This window comes from Elaeis guineensis, chromosome 12 (assembly GCF_000442705.2).
Source record: "Elaeis guineensis isolate ETL-2024a chromosome 12, EG11, whole genome shotgun sequence".
In the NCBI taxonomy this organism is placed as follows: Eukaryota; Viridiplantae; Streptophyta; class Magnoliopsida; order Arecales; family Arecaceae; genus Elaeis; species Elaeis guineensis.
In genome coordinates, this window is record NC_026004.2 from 13,613,429 (window position 1) to 13,636,520 (window position 23,092).

Sequence of the window (23,092 nt, forward strand, 5' to 3'; positions counted from 1 at the left end):
TCAGTATGGATTTTTTTTTGCAGATGCTCATTTTCGACGATCAGACGACGAAGAGATTGGTCGCAACAGTATTTATATGCGTTCAAAAGGTAGGTAAGTGAACAAAAATACCAAACTAGGAAGTTACTGCAACACCAAGAGAGAGCCTCTATCGTCTATATAGTGGTACCCATGTGGCAGTATGCATGCATCACCATCCCACTAGCAACATGACGTGAGTCAACCTTGGTTAAAATGGGTGCCAGCTGGCAAAATAGTTTGTCTGCCTTTGGTATATTATTAAATTACATTATGGGAACATTAGCTCGGATAGATTCAACTTTAAAGATAGGGATAAATAATTTTTATTCAATCATTTAGTTGGAGAGAATTTCATATATTTTTTAATTTTAAAAAAATATAAAAATATTATAATTTTTTAAAATTTAAAATTTAAATTTAATTTTGATTCGGATGATGAATCAAACAATATAATCTTTCCGATTCTCTTATCATTCTTACATGATGAGGCAATCCACTTGTTATTCTAATTTATAAATTAAGCTTCAACTTCTTCCTAAACCACTAAGATAGCGTTACTTCTTCATTTTCCATCTTTAATTACTTATTTTGGGTTTTATTCTGGAAAACGTTTTCTTTACAGGCTACTTTTAAGTTCACAGGTGGTTAAGAAAGGAAGCGTTTTTGAATCAGTGCTGCCAGTTTTATCAGCGCCTAAACTCGGCAGCGCGAAAACAGTTGCCGGCAGCCACTGGTCGTATTATCTCTGGCTCCAGTCCAAAATCCTCTCTTACAAAAAAGCGGAGATATGACATTCGTTGTCTTCTGTCCCAAAACCCCGCGAGAGAGGGAGAGAGCGAGATCTGTCACGGAAAGTAATGCGAGCCTCATCCTCTGTTATCTTTCTCGTCTTCCTCCGCCATTGGTGATGCCGTAGAAGAAAAAGATTTAGGCAAAATACTGAGGTAAAAACGTCGAGAAAGCGAAAAACTTCGCGCTTTTTTTTCCGTACCTCTTTTCCTCTCTATTTTTATGTGAAGTTTTTGCATAAAAATCACGGTCTTCAGCTGATCTCGATGAAGTTTCTGCTGGACAGAGGTTAGATCTCGGAAAATCCCTTAGTTTTCCCCTCTTTTTCTTCATTTTTGCCAATCCCTTTGATGAAAATGCAGTACAAAAAGCATCGATTTCGTGTGATTTCTCATGCTGATTTTATGATATAGGGGTTTCGTAATGTACCTCAGATTTGGTGGCTGCCGAGAAGAAGAACGCTTTATTTTATTGAAAAAAACGTTTTTTTGGGTCTTTCTTTTGGAGCGATATCTGGAAATCTTCGGAGATTCCGTGTTTTTTTAGTTCAGAGGCAGATTTCCTGGATACTTGACTAAATCAAGGCTGGATTTTCAAGAACAAAGGTGAAAAAGAAAATCTCTGTTTCGACTAATTTTTTTGAAGATTTTGGGAGAAAAAGGAGGAGAAATTTTGAAGAAGAAATCGATGTTTCTGGTATCATTTTCTGCAGGAAGACACCAATCCAGTCTCCTCTCAGCTTTAGGTTTCATTCTTAAACCGTGGACAGGTGGCGTGAAGAACAACTCCACTTCTGCTCGGTGCTCGGTGTCTCCTTGTTTTCCTCTCCATCCTCTAAATTAAATGGTCGGGGATACCTAGGTTCTTCTTTGGGTCCCTTTTCGAGAAGTCGGTGGGGGAGAAATGGCGTCCTGGGACCAGCTGGGGGAGCTCTCGACCGTGGCTCAGCTGACGGGCCTCGACGCCGTCCGCCTGATCGGGCTGATCGTCCGGGCGGCGACCACCGCGCGGATGCACAAGAAGAATTGCCGCCACTTCGCACACCACCTGAAGCTGATCGGCAATCTCTTGGAGCAGCTCAAGGTTTCGGAGCTGAAGAAGTACCCAGAGACCAGAGAGCCACTGGAGCAGCTGGAGGATGCCCTTCGGAGGGCTTATATTCTGGTGGACAGCTGCCAGAACCGGAGCTACTTGTACCTTCTGGCCATGGGGTGGAGCATTGTCTACCAATTCCGGAGGGCTCAGAATGAGATCGATCGGTACCTTCGGCTTGTGCCGCTCATCACTCTTGTGGATAACGCTCGGGTGAGGGTAAGGATTTTAGTTCCTAATTCTTTATTTACTGATTTTAATATCACTGTTAGTTGGTATGTGATTTTGTTTTTTTGTAGGATAATTCTGCTTCTTCAATGACTATATTTGAGAGGGATCCAGTTTGGAGTATTCGATAGTAGTCAGATACCATTCTTATCAATTAGTATTATCATTGTTGTGCCTGATTAGAAATCTAGAATTGGGAATACTCAATTAGATTCCTTGATGGGGTGACAGTGATTCCGCATATGACCTCAGCTTTGACCCTGTTAAAGTGACTCATCTTTGATGTCTTTCATCAGCAATATTGATGTCTAGTGGCAGCATCTTAAATTTATCTTTTGCTTTTCTTCTATCTTTCAGTTGTTTGGGTGGGTAAATGTACAAGAAAACCCAAGCATTTCTGATTTGAAGTATCCACCGACAGCTTTGGTTCTGAAGCGGTCAGGTTGTAACCATCATGGGTCCAGAGACACCTGGTTATCCTCACCTTTTATTTTATGGTGGACCTTGTTGGCTATATGACATATTAGGGCAATTGATGATTTTTACGGTGATGCCTTTTACCAAGATAATGACTAGCGTTATAGAATCTTGAATTTGAGATTCATCTCAGTGTTGCTTGTTGAGGGGGGAAAACAACCACAATAGTAGGTCATACTTTTCTACTGGAGTGCCATAAGTCATAATTGAGTATCTGTAGTTCTTCTTGATTTAGAATGAAACTGTAGCAACCATGAATGTCCTAGCAGAATATTGTTAAATGACAGACAGTTTAAATACTCAAGTCTGTTCTAAGTTTTCCATACATCATGCTATGAAGACTCAAGACCAGTATCTTCTTCTAGCTAAGCAAGGTGGTTGAATCTGATATTTGACTTTGGCTAGTTTACCATTAAGTGGATATTTAGCAAAGTTCCTTGTGAGGAGATGCTGTATATGGCTGCCATGGTTGGAAGGTGGTTTCTTGTGGAAGCTTAGCATGACTGGTTGGGTCCACTTGTACGCTATGGTCTGTCGTTCCCAATAAGGTGTGGGGCGGATGCATTATGATATGATTGAATACTTAGATTACCTGGTTTATGATGTTTAGGCATTGTACATAATGGCTAAGATGTAATCAGTCCATACCCATAGTTGCCTTTGTTTTCCATTTTTGCAGCGACTCCCTTAAGGACCATTCTTCTGTTTAAGCATTTATGAGACAACATCTATTTGGTAGCTTTTTATCAGTCACCAACTCATAAGTATCTATGAGACAAAACAAAAATAAAATTGAAATATCCCACCTCTTTTTTGAATTTTTTCTCCTCAGCTGGTCAGGTCAGTTTGGGAGAAGGTTCCTGTCTGCTTAGATTAGATTTATGTATGTCACTTTCTTGGATTTACTGTTTTCTGTCCAACTGTGACTACCTGTTTTTCTTTTTCTTTTTCACTTTTCTTTCAGGAAAGGCTGGAGAGTATCGAGAGGGATCAACGTGAATATACTTTGGATGAAGAAGACAAAAAGGTGCAAGATGCTATATTAGATCGTGATCCCTCAAGAAATCACACAGTGGTGCTGAAAAAGTCTCTGTCATGTTCTTATCCACATTTACCATTTGACGAAGCTCTTCAAAAAGAAAATGAAAAGCTCCACTTAGAACTTCAAAGATCACAAGCTAGAATGGATCTTGGTCAGTGTGAAGTGATCCAACATTTGATTGGAGTGACACAAACAGTGGCCTGTACTCTGCAAGAGAAGAACACACAGCTCAAAAATCCCAATAATGTAGACCCAGATTATTCAGATGCCAATAATGACAAGGAAAATGCCTTTGACCAAAGCTATCATAAAGAATACATTGATACTAAAACAACATCTAGGTTGGCTTCCGGGCTCTTTTATTATTTTTTTCAATTATTTTTTTTCCTGTGTCCGAAGATAAAGTCAGATGCAACATGTTAAAACATCTTGCTCTCATTTATAGATTTATGATGCCACCTGTTTTATTTTCTTTTTCTGAAGCATACTAGTTATTCTTGTTGTTTATTTTTGCATATCAGCCATGTATTTTCCTGTTTCAACTATTTTATGATAATACCTATTGGTGAAGAAACACTCATCTACTGGTGCTACTGATTTGGCATGATGAAGGATGTTAAACTACTTATATCTGCTTAGTTTAGTTGAGTTTTATGTTGTTGGTAATTGGGCTTAGTTGCTGTTTTTTTCTCCATTTTTGTTGTTGTATGCCCCATTTTTGTTGTTTTACATGATTTTGTCGTGCAACTTAAATTTGGTTGACAACTTGTTACATAAACCAACCAGATTCACAATCATGACTTCATGAAATCATTACATATGATGTATATGAACACATTATGTTATTGGCTTCTTCTGAGTTCTCATGATGCATAATGCTCCTTCATGCCTGTGTCAGTTCACCCATTATTATTGCTTTTAAGCCCAGAGGGCAACCCTTCTGCTGGAAGTCGATGAATCCACCATAAGGAATGTTATCTCACATAATGTCTACTTGCCAACTAGCATACATAGAGGTTATGATGGTATGAGGTACAAGTTCTCAAATAATTGTAGGGGCCCTTGTACTGCTGGCTAGAGTGAAGATTTATTGTCTATACACCTTAATTCATAAAAATTGTGTAGAAAATCATATGAATCTTCTAACTTCTAAGTTTTCTTCAAGAAGCTTTCTTTTTATAGAATTATAGCACTTTGGATCTGGAGATATCCAATGCTTAAATTATTATTAGCCCTCGAAAAGGACCTTTTGCCTTGAGTTCTTGGGATCCCTTTGGCAAAATTTGTCATATACATAAACAGTAAACATCATTTTTCGTTGCCACTGTTCGGTGTTGGAATTTGGATATTTTCTTTAGATAGATGTTTCTTGTGCTGACCTATCCCAATTTCTATTGCTTCAAAACCTTCATTGAATCACTCTCTGATCTTGTTAAGTAAAGCCATAACTTGATCCATCACATCTTAAACCCATCGTAAAAACTCGGGTTATTCATGACTTTGGTTACTCCATTGTTTGGTGGGTCCTTGGTCTATTGGATCATCAGTATGTCTTGTGCAAGACAGAATTGAAATATGAAAAAAGTTATGAACTCACAATAACGTTCATCAAAGTGCAATTTCAGAGCAGCTTGATGCTAAAGGAAGTGAGAAATTTGGCATTTGCTCAAGGTATTCAGATTCCTTGAACAACGTTACAACATGTTAATCAAATATTGCAACATGCATGCACATGTGAACCTTCAAAGTTGATGATTATAGAAGCTAGAGTTGTTTTACTTGTTTAGACTACTAAATATTTTTCAATTGTCAGAACATATGTGCCTTATGAACACATGCATGCATTTATCAGAAAGAACATTCCTATAGGTTTTAGCGATCCTTATTAAATTGGTAAAGGAACAATTGGCCTTCACTTGATGGGGAGAAGTGGGAGATGCTATGTTGTGACCTATAGTTGAAATGCCATAATAAGAGCATTTTTTGGGAGTCTTTGATAAAGTAAAAAACAAGTTGGAAATGTTTGGTGCTGGATAACAAGATTATTTACAATGATATACAACATAAGAAGTGTAATCATCCACCATTTTTTTTACATATCTAGTGAATGAGAATTTACAGGCAGTTGTTTCGTATAAAGAACTAGTACTGACGTTTTCAAGTTGTAACAAAGATCAGTTTAAACTTTAAAGGTTTTGAATGATATAGTCTCCCAATTTCACTTTAATGCATTCCTGGAAGCCGGAACACGATTATAAGATTAAGAATTGAAAGGATTTATGTTAGTTCGACTTGGAAAAGCCTTTCCAAAAGATGAAGGAGATTGGTAAAACAAAAGTAACAAAATCTTTTGGTGGTGGTCATAAATTCTACTAGTCTGTTTCTGTTAATGTTGGTCATTAGAATTTATAAATTCCTAATTCTCCATGAATGCCCTAACATTCTAATCCACTCAGAAGTAGTGTACTGAATGTGTCAACTTGTGTCTGCCAGATTTAAACTTCAAAGATTCTCATAAACTATATTTGAACCTCATGCAGAAGTGCTTCACCTGTTTCACGGAGTCATGATTACATTGCTGGTAAAGGATCATACAGTCATAACGAATGGCATTCAGATTTACTTGGATGTTGTTCGGAGCCTTATTTATGTAAGCCATTCTATATGACCTGAAGTTTACTTTTGTTATGATGTGTTTCTTATATATTTAAATTATTTACATTGTCCATTACTTGCAATACCAAAGTCACACAATCAATTCCCTTTCTTATATGCCTCAAAATGCCTCCTAGTGGATTCTAAGCAGTTTCTTATGTTCCATGCACGTGTACACTTTGATTTTGCCTAAAAATTTGTCTTGAACTAAAAATGCCTGCAGTCTTCCCTTTTTCCACCTTTTTTGTTTCCCCCCTTTTTTAGCTTATTATTTGACATGCTTTTCAGCTGTTGCAGTGTTCCATAGAAAGTTAAATTCTGCATTTTCCCATGTGCAAGTATTGGTTCATTGTTATCTGAGTGGAGGTTGATCCACCCTCTCTTACATTTTCGTTTGTCTGCTAGGCGATGTCTAATGTTTATATCATTGTGAGATCCTATTCAAACATTGATGCTTTTTTCTGCTATGTGATTATGCAAGTTCATATAAGAAAATCAGGTTCTAGTGCCCCATGCCATGATGTTATCGTGAAGGGATGAAGCTTGTGGTGCAAGACTTGGTACAGGGATGCATCCATGACCCACGACTGGAAGCATTGAACATAAATTTTATTGTTAAACTCAAGTTGTTGCATGTCTCTTTAGTTCATGAGCATCGGAAAGTTGCAGCATGAGTATTTCTCATTTATATAAGGAAACAGCTGAATTTACACTTATATGGGTGAACCTAGACAAGAAATGAACTACACCTTTCATGAGTCGGATGGAAAGCACCTACTGTAGGGGCACAGTGAAATGACTATATCATATAATTGGTGCTTAAAATTTGTACCATCTATTCTACTGGACAATGGCAGTAATCGATTCTACTTAATGACAGCTATGTCTTAGCTACTTTTATAGAATATGTGCCAAGAAATTTATGAGTTCTCTTGCCTTTTAAGTTATAAATTTTATATATATCAAGTGAGATTCTTGTTCTCCATATTTTACAAGTATATTATTTGAGTGATGAGCTTAGAAGTTATTGTAACTAGTGAATTACTAATATCATTATGAGAGATCTCTTTTATTTTGGCTGGAGGTTTTTTTTATTTACTTTGTTATGTCTTATTGTTCTTTGTAAAGTTTCTGCACAGAATATTTACATCTTGTTGCTTATGTCTTACAGGTCTGGAAACTTTCTTCTGTCCTTGTGGAACACTTGCAAAGATAGCTACAGTGGCCAAAAATAGACATATCTGTACGTGTTTCTGCAAATAATTAAAATGAATGTCTTTTACATATTTTATATTCCTTGTACTTCTTTTTTCCAGAAGCCATGAATTATAAGTTGCTTATTGCTTCAAAAAAGCATGGTCATGATGCGACTATTTTGTGTTGTCCTTTGCATGCGATGCAACTAACTAGAGGAAAACATAAGTTTAATCACCTCTGTAGAACCTTTGTTGCAGATTTCCAATCATATAGCATTTAAGACATCATAATGAACAGTGGCGTATGCTTGTTCCATGTAAGGTAAGTAACAGAGTATATCTGTCAGCCACCATGATACCTCCACCAGCCTGGATTATGCTTATATTATATATGAGAAAGCTTGGATATATCCAGAAGTATAAGCCAAAATTCAAGAGAAAACCCACCAGTGTATATTTCTATTACTTAAAAAAGCAGCTGAAGATAGAGTCAACATTCACATAAATGAATGAGAAGATGAATCGTATTTCCTTGCATTGTGAACCTCCCTCTTGATCATCTTTTAACCATCTTCATTTGAGTTGGCCCAATATTTTGAGCAAACGATTACCAACCAGATCCAATGCCTTAGTTGTTTTAGGGTACTAACTACTAAGACGCAAGGAATGCTGCCAAGGGCTGATGTAACTGGCAATATGTCAATAATTATTCCATTTCTCACTAGAAATTATTAGAATGGAGCAACATTATCTTAATAATTATATAAAAACCGAGTTCCTGTGGCTAATTGTGCAGCTCAACCACCAACATATGTAGCTCTTATAGCCATGCATCTCAAGAGACCATGGAAAATTAAAAATCCTCCAGAGAACTGCTTAACACTTTTTGCTAACCCAATCTCTCAGGTTTCTCTTTATGCTTTATAATTATCTTTAATTGTGGAACTGTTATGAACTTGTGCTGTTTCTCGTGTGTGAAATTGTTTAAACTGACTTTCAAGTAATATATCATTAAAGAGTTCATTATGCGGCGAACCTTCATAATTAAATGAAACTTCATAGTTTGATCATACAAGATATCTATCATTGTCATGTTTGCTTAAGACAGATGGGACCTTCATGATCGTATGGATACACAAATACATATATATGCCTTTGTTTTTGCTTTTCTTAAATTTCTTAGGGTGGGAAGTGGGTTGTTTGTTTTGTTACTTAATTTTTTTCATATGAGATAACATGATGAACCAAGAGTTGCATATGTGAAGTGCATCAAAATCTTCATCACTACCGGTTTGTGAATCCATTTTTATTCTCAAATTAGTTGATCACAGATGTTTTTTCTTTTGTTACGCTTTAATTCAAGTGACCCACTATGCTTGTCATGATTGTTATATTTCTTTCCTCTGCATAAACTGTTCTCTTTCATGCACATTTTGATAAATCCACAGGTGTTTTGCTTTTGTTATGCTTTAATTCAAGAGACCCACTATGCCTGTCATGATTGTTATATTTCTTTCCTCTATTAACCTGTTCTCTTTCATGCACATTTTGATAAATCCTAAGAAGCAAAATAGTTTATATGGTTTGAAAGTAAGTGATTGGATTTCTTATAAACAGCTTCAGCAGAAGCATGTAATGACTTGATGGCATATACACTTCTTTTATCGTGTTGCTGTTACACCTGCTGCATCAGGAGGAAACTTCGTAACATGTTTAACATTGAGGTAACTAGGCTTTTGCTCTTCTCCAGTAGATTCGTGGCAGATAATTGATTTCAGTGGGCTTCCAATTGGTAGTTGGACTTCCCATACTTTGTCATTTTCTGTTTTTGCTGTACTAGCCATGGAAGTCGTTGAATTCCGTTCAGCAAGAGGAACAAAAGCTCTAAGTGCCGGCTCATGTTGGTCCATACCAGCTGCCGCATATTGTGCTGGGCCTGTACCAGCACTGACATTGTTGGCATGGCACCAATCAAATCATTTTTTAATTCTTGATTTTACAGAAGGTTTTTTTTAAAATTTTCAAGTATATTTATTTATTTGCTTATTTATTTGTCTGTTTGTTTGTTTTGGCATGGGCTCAGCATGTGCATTAGCACAGCACAGCACAGCTGGGTTGAACTGACTGGCAACCAGCAATCCCGTTGGCACTGAAGGTGAAACCTTGAGGAGAACATATCAATGTCTTAGACCTTGTATGGGATTGCTGTTCGTATACATCCTTTAACAAAAGTTGTTTACTGTTTGGTAACCATATTTTTAAAGCACTGTAAAACTTATACATCTGTTTGGTAATCAAACTGAAAAAGAACTTTTGGGGAACCAGAAAGCACTTTTCTTACCAAAAACCACTATATCTCCTGAAGTGCCTTCCATCCTCCACAAAGCACTTTCTGGCCCTCCAAAAGCTTTCCAAAACAAGATTTTAGTATGTTTGGCACTGAGTGAGCTGGAAACGTGCTTGTAAAACATTTGTCCATAAGACAATGTAGCAAGTGGTGCCTCTCAAGCTTCAACGTGTCAAACCAGATGTTTCCTTTTCTTGTTATACATGGCTTGTCAGATTTTGTTAAAGCTGCCAGTTATATCGATAAGGTAAGAGCCATTTTTGGAGGTCTCATTTTTTTTAATGCAATGCAACTGCATTCACATGGAATGTTTTGCTTAGAAACCAAAAATGTAGTCACTTTTTTCAGATTGTGAGATCATATTAAAAGAATTCCAGGGAAGTTTTATCTGATGTTTTCTTAGTCACCAAAAGGAAGCATATGGAAGTTGCTTCTGCCAGCAGATCTTACCATGGTCTATTCTGTCAGTATGTATCATTCTAGATACATGCCGATTTTCAAATTACTGGTAACAAACAGATCTTAAGGGATTGCACATCTATGACGCCCTATTATCTGTCAGTATCATTTCTCATCTCCACATCTTGACTAATAGACTCTATACATAATGTTGCATCTCTTCTAGTTGATTCTTGTTAGCATTGAGTTTTTGGTTAGTGGATTTCGTTGATTACTTTCTTGATGTTGGTTCATTCTTTGGACTTGTTAATTTGCTGTAGCATGTAAATATCCAGTGATGGTCATTGCAAGGATGATAAGCAAGTGCATCAAAGAGCCAAAAATCTGGAATATGGTCTTAAATGTTGTTAGTACGTTAATTGTATTTCATCTAGAAATAGTTGAATGATTAGTTTCTTTATTAATATTATTTGCATGTATTTTGCTGGAATTTTTCAGATTCACTTTAACTCGTTACTCTACTAGGCTGGCATAGATGGCTGTGGTTGCTATTGAATTAAATAGTGTCAGCAAGAGACATGATAATTGATATCTTGTTTTTACCGTGTGGGAGGAATATTGAAGGACTTGTTTAGTAGTAGAATCATGGGGTATCTCTGCATGTCTTGGATTATGTTGCTAGGAACAAAATTTTCATCTGAAGCTGTTTTACCATATCGATCTATCTGCAATTTCTATTGTGCTTCATTTTGCTCAAAACCTCCTCTTTTTTTCCTGGAAGGGAGGGTTTTGTGATGATTTCTTGTCACATCTGATGTGTTGTTGCTGTGCCCTGGTTCAAGAATGGCGAGAAGTGGAGATTCGTGGGATGCATGGTATGCCTATGTCAATACGACATATTTTTGCCTATGTTGCCATCATATGCATATATTAGTAAGCTTTAAGCGATTTCTATTAGTCATTAACCTATATTAAGCATAAACATATGCATTATCCCATCAATTAGGATCGGCAATGAAATTCATATATCACCATTTTTGTGTGTGTGTGTGTGTGTTGATTGCATCCTAGATTCATTCAAGTCTTCTTGAGGCCCAAAAATATGTTTGGAATATGACCACAAAACTTTCCTTCCCTTCAGCCCTCTCTTAGATGCAAGTAATATAAGGCATTCACGCACTTAGTGGAACCCCTTTAAAAGCATTTCCTTCTCGAATGCGTGATCACAGCCTTCCGTCCTATTTTGGAAGCATAATGATGGTGCCTCTTATCACTTGGCGAGACCAGCAGCCTTTTTCTCCTCTCAAGTGTGACAACAGTCTTCTGATCCAGCCATTTAATCCCTCCAATCCCTCGCATATTGCACATTCCTACTACCAGCCAAATTCAATAAAATTATCAGGCTTGTGGCTTCCAGATGGTGCTAGGGTTGCAAGCATCTTGGTGCTTGCCGGTTCTACACTGGCTGATCAACGAAGAAAACAAATCTGATTTCCTACTTTGATGTTATTGCAGGTCCTGAGAAGACAAAAACAAGCCCACCGCCTTCTCAATATATGGAATCTTAAGTAGCAATTTGGAGCTGGTGAACTTTGTTTTGCGTTATGCAAGTATCTAATTGATCTGATGTTGAGGTAACAGCAAGTTATCAGTTCCCTGAAGCTCAAATTGGGGCCCTCTGTTTAGCTGTGGCCCTGTATATTTCCTAGTTCTCCTGTCCTGTACCATATAAACTCGTGCTAGATTAGAATGGGATTTTAGGAATCTATACAAATGCCAGAACGCATTAGGCCCTTCAAGATGTTCTTTTAAGGCTTTTTGTAATATTGTGCAGTGACTGTCACTTAAGGTCTGTCAGAACCCAAACAGTTTATAGGAACCTAGTGTTATGAAGTAATCTAGATGGATTGATTTTTCTATATCAGGTACAAAATCTTGAAGTATCGTGTTAATGATACAGATGTATTTTGCAACATTATAGAGGTTTTCTATCAAGTTTGGATTGCTTCTCTGTGCCTTGGAATTGCAGCATGACTTTATAAGGCAAAAAGTATGATAGATGCCAAAAGATAAAAGGAAATGGCATTTATTATTGAGGATGATTTATACAATTTGTATAGTTGTATTTATTTAGTTGCTTCAATTCAAGATTCATGAATTGGAATTTGATTATTGAGTGGATTCTATCATGTTTCTGCCCTTGTAAGTCACACATTTATGCTTTTATCCAACCGAAGTATGTTGTGAGCCGGTTGGGCATTATAATTTTGGATTTGACATGAACCCAAAACGCCGATGTACCAGCATCGTGGGGACTTGGGACACAGTTGTAGATTATATTTTCAGTTTTGTTAGATCTACGCTAGTACAGCTAGTAAAATTGAATGCCAAACATACCTAACATTAGCTGACCAATAGTAATTCATGATGTAGGCTGCGTCTAGAAAAATAAGGCCTCATCTTGGTCTTATCTTCTTTTTTTTTTTTTTTAAAGGAAACATCTTCGTCTTATCAAAAGTTGAACCAAGCAAGAACAGGCCTGTTCATCTTTATGTAGAATGACCAATTGATCCACCTCCTTGCCAGCCTTGCAAGCAAATGTATATCTATAGAAAAATATATCATTATTTGTGTTCGTTTGTGGTGATTTGAACTGGGTTGGCCACCAAATCTTGATCTTAAATCTTTTAATTGAACAAATAATAATTCTTTTATATTAATGCTGAGAAGGAACACCTACTCGTTTCATTTTTCATTTCGTTTTGTTGGTTAAGTGAGAAAGGAGACATTGGAAAACCAGGAAGGAGAACCAACAAACATCAAGCATTCTCCAAATATCTGAAACGCAACACAAAGCCCCAAAGGCCAAAATACACAGGAGGTGGATAATATCATATTTTTATTTTCATTAGTTTGCTTGATTTGCATCTTTAAACTTAAAATTGGAAATATTTAGCATGGTTTATACTTTGATTCAAAATCTAGTAGCATCTTTGATGTGAATTGGTTTAACTTGCACACACATCATTGGTTTAGATGGTATTCTAAGTATGCAATACTTATCACATGCTTTGCATGATGCGGATAATGTTGAGGCAGGGGAATTTCATAGAGTGTTGCTATCAATAATCTGTCAAGCAACTGCTTAGGTTGATGTAGCAATAAGGAACTGTCGGGGTGTATTAGAGGATTGATGGTAGCAGTCAAACCTCCAGTATGATTCAATCAACCAATGTACTCTATGTTGGCTCGATGACCTGAGAGGTGATTTGTGGATGATTTTTAGCTTCTTTTTTTTTGATTTTTTTTCATTTCAAAATAGTGCAAATTTTTTGCACCACTCAAAATTTTAATTTAAAGGTAGAACATGTGATTTAATTACGTACTGCTCAAAAATTTATTTTTAATATTTTTTATGATAATGGTTGGATCCATGCCATGCCTTATCTTGACCATCAATACCATGTTGTCCTTTTATTAAGTCATGGATTAGCCCTTTTTTTTTTTATCTTCTATTTATGATCTTTTTTAATTTTATATATTATTTATAAAATTTTAAAAAAATATTATATTAATATTATATTATTTTTATATATATAAAAAATAAAATTAAAATTAAATCAATCAAATTTGGATTCAAATCTGATTTAGTTAAAATTTTATAATAGATATTTTATGTCAATAATCCAAATTGTTGGATGTGATTATTTTAAAATTATTTAAATAAAATAATTATATTATTTGAAGATTTTTATTTTATACGTCAAATAGTTAAAATTTAGATGATCTAAATAAAATTGAATTAGATATATTTTTGATTATTTGATATATAAATTAAAAAATTTTAAATTATATAATTTTTGATGAATAAATAATTTTTAAATAATAAATTATATTTAATAATTTTAATTTGATATAAAATTTATATTATTAAATTTTTATTTGTCCGGAGCTGAGTCTAAATTTCAGTGGATGTTATCTAATTCTGCTTTTTTTTTTTTTTTTTTTTTTATCGAGTATGTATATCGGTTTAACAAATAAGTATATTAATTGTATCAACGGAGAGAGGTAGGGATGTAACCCATCCGAATTTTTCGTGCGCTATGCACGCCTCTTCAACGTCCACAGATATACGCGTCCAGCGGCTGTGAAGTCAATTCCGATAAGGACATCCGAGACGCTTATCTTCTAAAATAAGACCAGCGACAGCGACCCCTTTTTTGTCTCGTACGTATCCGTTCTCGACAACCTTCCCTTAGGGTTTCGTCCTCCTCCAATCCCTTATCTGCGGCGATCGATCCCGGCGGCCATGGCGGAAAAGAAGATTACCCTAAAGAGTTCGGACGGCGAGGTCTTCGAGGTGGAGGAGACGGTGGCCATGGAGTCCCAGACGATCAAACACATGATCGAGGACGACTGCGCCGGAAACGGCATCCCCCTCCCCAACGTTACCAGTAAGATCCTGTCTAAGGTGATAGAATACTGCAAGAAGCACGTTGATGCGGCCGCCGCCTCCTCTAAGTCCACCGTGGATGATACCTCCTCCAAAATCGTCGACGAAGAACTCAAGACATGGGACGCCGATTTCGTCAAGGTCGATCAGGCTACCCTGTTCGACCTCATCCTGGTCAGATCCCTTACCCCTGCATCTGTTTCGTCCTTTTTTTATTGTAGATCTTGTTTGGATTTTGTGTTTTTTTCGTTTATCGATAAATTGGGCCCTGGGTATTGAAATAGTTTCGCTCTTTTTTCTTAACTGTTTGATTTGTTGTTGGATGTGATTTTTCTGTGGTGGTATCAGTTCGGGGTGATTTGTTTGTTTCATGATGAATTAGGGTTAGGGTTGCAAAATAGATTCCTTTTCCCTTTTTGTTATTATTTGATTTGTTGGTGGGTGTGATTTTTTAGCGATGCCATGACGAACGAGGGTTCTTTTTGATATTGGTTCGTAGTTTCCATTTTGTCTCTCTTTCATGCCCAAATTTCTTTTCTGTAACCATTCTTTCCTATTCTAATTTCTTTAGTTTTATGCGTTCCTCGATTTTCCTGGGATCTCCAAACCCTTTTCATTGATGGTGGATAATCAATTTATTGTGGATGGTAAATTTTCCTTTTAGGTTTGGGACTTAGTGCCATAAGTGCCGATTTGCTTGATACGCTCATGCATATGCTTGCCTGTCTGGTAGGCTTTCTTGGCTTGGTACTTCTAATTTGTCATTAATAATTAAAAATGGCTTAGTTTTAGTTTGAAATGGTAAGTGGTATTCTGATTCGGCTAATATGAAGTTTCATTATGGTTAGATGTGTGTGCGTGTGTTCTGATTCTGCTAATATGAAGTTTCATTATGGTTAGATGTGCGCGCGTGCGCACGTATACATATACCGTGCACACACGCATGCGTGTATACATATGCATACAGACATATGCATACATATACATAGGCATATATTCATTATGGTTAGATCTTGTCAATGTAGACCCTGATCACTAGCTGTAGCATACATGAAGGAATTACATGCGCGCTCGTGTGCCCACACACACACACATATATGTACATACACACGCGCGCACCCACACACACACACATATATGTACATATATATACACATACGTCTACATATATATACATGTATGTATGTACTAGCTTCACATAGGGTTGTGATCTTGTAAAGTTTGTTCTACCTTTGTCTAATCATGCTTAGCTTGAACCTAATCTGGAGTCTGAAATTCAGGATCAAGCTTGTCTCTTTTCCTATATCTTGAAGCTTCGTTGAGACTAATTTCAAACACAAGCCACACATTGGCTTGTTTAAAACAATTTGATAGCCTAGCACCATCCATGTCAGAGTTCAATCAAGCTTATGCCAAACTGCATTCAAGATTGAAACAAGGGCTTTGTCCAAACATTTATGAAAGTCTATTTGTTAAATCATCAAAGTGTATGTCCATTGACCCATTACATGATGAACTGTGACAACGGAACAGAGTCTTCATATTATTTGAATAATCATGCATTACCTTGACACTTCTGTCTACTGAAAGAATCTGTATTGGATAGGTGGCCATCACTTGGTTACATGTTAGGAACTTGGGTAGGTAAATATTCTTCGGTTGAAAGTTTTAGGATTGTTGGTGGGTAGGATGTTCGAATAGCATATCCGACCCTTACCATGTTTATTGCATTCTTGTGCTGATTTTGGAGTTTAAATGGGGAACATGTATATTAAAATATTTTACAAATACTATCGGTTAATGTTTTCTTTTTTATAATATTAAAAAATATTAATATACACAATATAATGGGAATATTCTTTTTCCCAGAAAACAGATGTCCATCTTTAGATTTCAATACATATATCTGTCAATGTCTTTTTCTTTATAATATATTAAAAAGAGTATTACTATATTTGAGTTAACCCCTAACTCACAGAGGTCTGCCATTTTATTTATTTCGTCACTTGATTATAAATTCATGTCATATGAGCATTTTGAATGGTTATATATCTTTTTGATAGGGCTGTAATTTGGTCAAGTTAGATCAATCTTGGGTCTGATTAAGCTGTCCTTGAATTGATTTTGGCTTGAGCTGTGGGACTGTGCTTGCTTGTTTTGTATTTCAGCAAGCATGATTTTATTGTTTCACATTGACTACAGCACTAGTCTCTTTTTTTTTTTTTCCTTTCTTTTTATCCCAACACATGCCTTTTTTGAACTGCTTGATATTCTCAAGTTGACCTAAAATTAAATCAAGCTTAATTCGTACTCTATAACTACACCACTGCGTCAACTGTTTCATCTTTATGTTCAGCTCTCTTTCTATTTTTCAATTATCGGATTGATTTGAAGGTGATGCGCTTACACATACAATTTCAAGCCTTACTCATTGAGCATTTGCTTAGACAGCTCAAAATTGATTTTGAGCATAAGGAGAAGGATCAAGTGTGGCTTAGATAGATTCAGTTTGAGGTTCATTGGATTGAAAAGGAGAAATTGATGAGTGGCTTGAAATGGGCACTAGCCCTTAATTCCATGCCTAGGATTAAGCTTAGCTTGTTTATGCTCAATTTTATCTTAATCTAGCGTACAATTTACATGAACAAGAGCCATTTGTGAATGGCTTGAATCATTTGCTTGCACTAGTTTTTGCATATCAACCGTTGTTTGATGGTTAAAAATATTTAAATATTCTTACTTCTTATGATTCATATCTATGTAGAAAATGTTCTACTGTATCACCAGCATAACATAATATGCCAAACTGTGAACTAGTTGTGAGTGTTAGGATGACCAGGAGTCTATGTATTGGTATGATCCTACCATCTTATTTGCATGTTTGGCACATTTTCCTTTATACAATGTAAATTGTCATATGCCTGCCCTGAATTCCATCAACTATCATATATTAGTGCAAAGTTCTTATGGACCTGATTCTGAAAATCACATGGATTTTCTGGTAACCGAATTGTACCGGATGCCGTTTTCAAACATATGATCTTCAATGTGTAATATAATTTTCTGATTAGATCATTAAAGTTTTAGTTCCGTGTTTGGTTTAAGGTACTCTTATATTTCAATCCACTGCTTGGGATTTCTTTTTATTTTTTGTTATGTTTTTGCCTGTGCTTCTTCTGATGGATGGACTGAAAAATATTTTCTGAATTTTTAAGTGATGAATTGCTAATTTGTTCTCCTTTGTGCATGTGTAAATGCTTATTTAAGATAGAAAACTAAACCAGCATTTAGAGTTAATGTGACTAATGCATCAAATTTCACCATTTTTAAAAAAAAATTCAACTAAAAAACTCTTCCATGAAGTGACAGTTGACCAGTTTCAGTACCTAATCTGCAAAATGAAAATCTGAAAGTGATGAAGTGATGACATAGAAACGAAGCAGAAAAAATCAGGACACACACATATGAAACATTATTGTTAATATTTTATATAAACATTAGTAACTATGTATTAATAATTTTATTAATCTAATCCTGCATTTCTTTAAAAATTTATTGCATCTGATTTCACCTGCATTACAGAATCCGCATCACAATGTTATATTGGTATACCAGACCCCATGGTACTACAGTGTGTTGGAATAGTTCCTATCTCTAGCAGTCTGGAAGATCTTTGATACATAACTATCTTATGTCTAAAGTAACAACAATAAATATGGGCTCAAGCCTGTAACAAAGCTCCTAATTTCTTGCACGAATAACAGATTGATTTCAGATTTTTCTTAAGATTTCTATCTGATGCCCTTGTTGCTTGCTTGATAAATTTATTTCATTGTTAAAAAAAAAAAATGTTCTCTTGAGCTTAGATCTCTTTCCCGGATTTTGTATTAGTGGATAAGGTTTACTTAAAAATTAGATGTGGAGCTCATGTTCATTTGGATGTAACTGTTCCCTTGATCTTAGATCTGTTGTCAGGATTTTTGTATCTATGGGTGAGTTTTACTCAAAAGTTAGATGGGGTGTTTATTTTTATTGTAGTTTGGAACTTGGAGTTGAATTATGAATGAAATGACAGGTAGACTCAGACAGATTGATTTACTCATATGGAGAGTATCCGACAGATATAAACTTCCTGGGAGATGGTGGAGTAGGGAGAGTTAGATTATCTATTTTATTTAGTTTAGATGTCCATATGTCGATTGTGTGCAAATTAGTTTGCAGTTACTTTGGATGCCTTGATGATCATGAGTAGAAAATGATCGTGCAATTCCAGTCTTCTGTTGTGTTCGTATGTAGATCATTTTTATGTTCATATGGTGTATTAGTGGGAGTTAGGTTATCTATCTTATTTAGTTTTGATGTTCATATGTATATTGCGGGCAAATTAATTTGCATTTAGTTTGAGTGCCTTGATGATCACCATGCAATTCCAGTTTTTTTTTTTAGTTCTTGTTGTCTACCTATTTGTTATAATGTTTTGAGTATCTTTTTTTTTTCAATATTCTGCAGGCGGCAAATTATCTGAATATAAAAGGATTACTGGATTTGACTTGCCAAACTGTTGCTGACATGATCAAGGGGAAGACCCCAGAAGAAATCCGCAAGACCTTCAATATTAAAAATGACTTCACACCCGAGGAAGAGGAAGAGGTGCGGCGGGAGAACCAGTGGGCGTTCGAGTGATGTGCGATGAGGGACAATTTAAGCATCTCTAATTGTAGTTGGATGGGTAGTGTTGGATCTGGGGTAAGCTTAGCTTGGTAAACTTTATGGTGGTGGTTTTGGTGTTGATGGGCTGTAATTAGGCGGATAATGTGGCCAACGATGTGAAAAGATCTTTATCGGAAACTAGTACTTTCATATCATTGTTATATGCTTTAGATTCGATGGTTGCTGTACCAGAGGTGATCTGCTTGGTAGATATTCTGTGACCCGTTTTGCGGGTAATTTTTTCATATCTTTTATACTGTTTCTTGGGCTTTTCGCTTTATGGTGGACATCCGGGTTTGAATGGTTTGTCGACCGACATTGTTAGGGCCCGTTCTTTTTTCTGGATAAAAAATTTACATAGTGTCTCCAATTCTCATCTTTCTGCTAATTAATCAACGAGGCTGGCTTCTGAATCCATCATTGATGTCCCTGTTGGCAACCAAGGATGCTAGGATATTTGTAGCTCCAGTAACTCCTCTTTGCCCCATCCTTTGCAGGTTAATTGGGTGCCTCCTCCCTTTGGGTTGCTTAAAATTAATTTAGATGGATCCTTTTGTAATAACCATGGTGGTGCAGGGTGTGTTATTGGATATCACATTGCCCAACTTCTAATTAGCTGGTTCAAGGAACTTCCCAGCTGCGTCTGTTTCCAATGATTGAACTGCGGGCAGCTTGGGAGAGGCTCACTACTGCCATCGTAGTAATGCAGGAGAGTTATCTTAGAAGGGGACTCGTCTACTGTTATCACCCGGCTCAATGACATCTCATAGTGTAGCGTACAGTCCCCGTCCAAAGGATATTCAATATCTTATTTCGTTGCTGGATTATTTTAGTGCCATTCATATTTATAGATAGGCTAATCTTGTTTTTGACTGGCTTGTAGGAAGAGGTTTTTATTGTGATTACTTTGCTGATTCTACCATCCCCTCAGAGCTTCAGCTGCTGCTTTAAATGGATGCCAAGTGGTTTTCTTATTTTTGGTACTCTTGATTAGTTTGTTTTGTGTTGCTTCTTTATTGTTTCTTATATCCTTCATCACTTGTACCCAAAAAAAAAGGACATGCATATCTCTTTTGGGGTTGGTTGTCTGTCAAGGTTTTCATGCAGCTCGATAAACTAGGTGGTTCTTGTCTTTGTGATACCTTTGATCTTAAGATACCACATGATAGGCACAATTCTTTATTACAAATGTAGGTATATGTACAATTGCATCTTGGAAAACATTATTTGAGCTTATTATCTCTTTGTAACTTGCGGTTTGTACCAGAGAAATTAAAATAAATAGATACTTGCCTTAGTGCTGTTGGAACCTTTCTATATCTCTCAACCATGATAAAGAGTTGAGTGGATGCTTCAGAAATTTTAGGTTAAGCTGCAAAGTATGATCCATAAGATTAAAAAATTAGTCGGATGAGCGAATAGAAAGCCAAGAATACTGATAATATTTCTATCCTTGCTAAAGCTTCGCACTATCGCCTCCATGGCTTCATTTATTTCTACGATTCTATGCTCTTAAAAGTAATTAAAATTTATACTCTTGCAAATAGAGTTTATTGTATATTTACCATCCAAATCTTTATTTATAAATGTATCTATTGATTTATCATGTTTAGCAATAATGGCCATTATTAGATATTTGGCTATTGGTGTTAATAAATATTTTTTTAGATAGAAAAATGATTTAGTTCTTTTTCTTAGATTAATGTTGTTGAGAAATTTACAAAAAATTTGAATGAAAATACATTTGAGGAATTATTTCTTTTGAAAGGTAATAGTGTTGTTTACCATTGACACAATAACTTATCAATTTCAACAATTAAAAATTTGAAGGGAGTACCATTGTAAAAAGTGGGATGATTTGAGGGAATATATAAGAAGAGTAATTTTTGAAAGTTAATATCATTCAATCCTTGCTTATATTGCCAACTTCTATGTTGGTGACTTGGTGAATGTAATTAGTGAAGAAAACATACTTGAATGAAATAAAAGGGAAGATAACATCATCAATTAAAATATTGTAGGAGATCATAAGTAATAAAATCTAGTCAATACTGACCCTCTTATTAGGTAAATGCAATAGGCCACATCTGTAGGGGTATACACATGCAAAGATCTAAAGAAGAAGAGTTATTTGTAAATATAGAATGTTAATGTGCACAAATGATTGATGGTTGTAAATTATTATTATCTTTTTTGATGAAAAGGAGTCAGAAAAATAGCCACCCAATTTTTATTGAAGTAACTGATTACAGTGTGATATTTACAAAGGAAAAGGAGGCAATAAGATGTAAAGGAAAGAAAATTACTGCATTCTAAGAGAGGAGATCAAAGCTGAAATCAAGCAAGTCGATGCAAAAAACTATTTGAATTATTTGAGCGAGATTCGAACTCGATGATAGTTGAATCAAGTTGAGCTTGAATTCGAGTCAAGCTCCAATTTAAGAGCAACTTGGCTTGCTTCATTTTCTTGCCAACTTGATGCTTTTAAATTTGGCCATGCACCATCTTTTCCGCTCTTTGACCAATGACCAGTCACGGTTCCCTCCACTACATTTATCGCAAGATCTCTGTAGTTCGGAAAATTTTTACAGTTCTCACTCAAATTTTGAGTATTTCACATGCTGATTCTCGTAACTGTACTTGTTCAAAGAAAACATAATATATCTGAATTTATCCAAAACAAAAAGGAGTAAATATGTAGATGTTTTCAACCTACTCGTTTAGAAACATATAATAATTTTTGGTAAAACTCATGACTAATCCATGATCTCGAGTGCTTCTCGAATATATTATTAAATTCATGACATTTACAAATAAATCAGGAATCCACAAATAATTTAATGCCTAGCTTGTATGCAGGATTTGGAAACAATGCTAGGCGCAGCTTATGCATGAGAAATAGGTACTTGGGCCGTTTGGGATTGTACTTTGGATCCTGGAGTACTCTTTTTTTTGTTTTTTGTTTTTTTTTTTTGTGCTTTTCTCTCTCCATCATCCAACAAGGGAAAGTTTCGGGATACCAGGTTTTTTCTTCCGTCCGCTTTCCACCAACTTGGGGTATGGGGACGGAGGGCAACGCTCGCCATCGACCGCAAACCATTCCGTACCACGGTCTAAGGTCATGATGGGATGCAAATAAAATCCCATAACCGTGATTTGTGCAGCGGAAGAACACGTAGCCAAAGTTTTGAAAGGTTCTTCACTTTGGAGCCCAGAGATGGTTGAGTCTTGGACTGGCCGCATGGGAAGCATTAAGGGTTGACGTACAAATGGGCAAATTATATGCTATACGGTGTCCAGTGCCCTGAGATAAATACCGGATGAATGAAACCTACAAATAAGTGATTATGATCGAAGGCATGCAGAACTATATGATACATGCTTTGTAGGAAATAATTTCCCTGTACCATGAATTTGAAATGGTAAGTGGAAGGTTGATGGAGGCACGGTTTGTGTTCGGCAGCGGAATCCTTGAACTGGTCGACATGACACCTGCTGGTCATGCAGCGCATGTAGATTTAGGAGACCTACACGCGCAAGAAGGTCTGGGGCAATGAAAGCATATGCATGCCTTTAGGGGAGGCTTTGACATTTTTGCAACGTGGGCACCATTATTTCCACTTAATTATGGACATACCTTTTTGTGGTCCTGCTTAATCAAGGATTATTTTTTTATATCTTTC

General features: G+C 36.1%; 2 protein-coding genes across 3 annotated transcripts; both read left to right on the plus strand.

The window, feature by feature from the left end:
* The first annotated feature begins 714 nt into the window (after positions 1-714).
* LOC105055107 (cell number regulator 13) lies at positions 715-12,165 on the plus strand. 2 transcript variants are annotated; one of them, XR_012135868.1, is made up of 9 exons: positions 715-1,098; positions 1,224-1,415; positions 1,523-2,121; positions 3,572-3,990; positions 6,190-6,299; positions 7,476-7,547; positions 9,118-9,224; positions 9,584-11,121; positions 11,762-11,816. XR_012135868.1 is itself a non-coding variant. In XM_010936823.4 (9 exons), exons 3-9 carry the CDS (start codon positions 1,714-1,716, stop codon positions 11,812-11,814), a joined length of 1,263 nt encoding a protein of 420 aa, XP_010935125.1. In that variant the 5' UTR covers positions 719-1,098; positions 1,224-1,415; positions 1,523-1,713; the 3' UTR covers positions 11,815-12,165. The 2 variants fall into 2 exon arrangements, 1 of the variants encoding a protein (XP_010935125.1); XM_010936823.4 differs by having other exon boundaries at positions 719-1,098; positions 11,028-11,121; positions 11,762-12,165.
* Positions 12,166-14,459: 2,294 nt separating this feature from the next.
* Positions 14,460-19,597, plus strand: LOC105055105 (SKP1-like protein 1). Its single transcript, XM_010936821.4, has 2 exons — positions 14,460-14,873; positions 19,209-19,597. Exons 1-2 carry the CDS (start codon positions 14,556-14,558, stop codon positions 19,380-19,382), a joined length of 492 nt encoding a protein of 163 aa, XP_010935123.1. The 5' UTR covers positions 14,460-14,555; the 3' UTR covers positions 19,383-19,597.
* Positions 19,598-23,092: the final 3,495 nt, after the last annotated feature.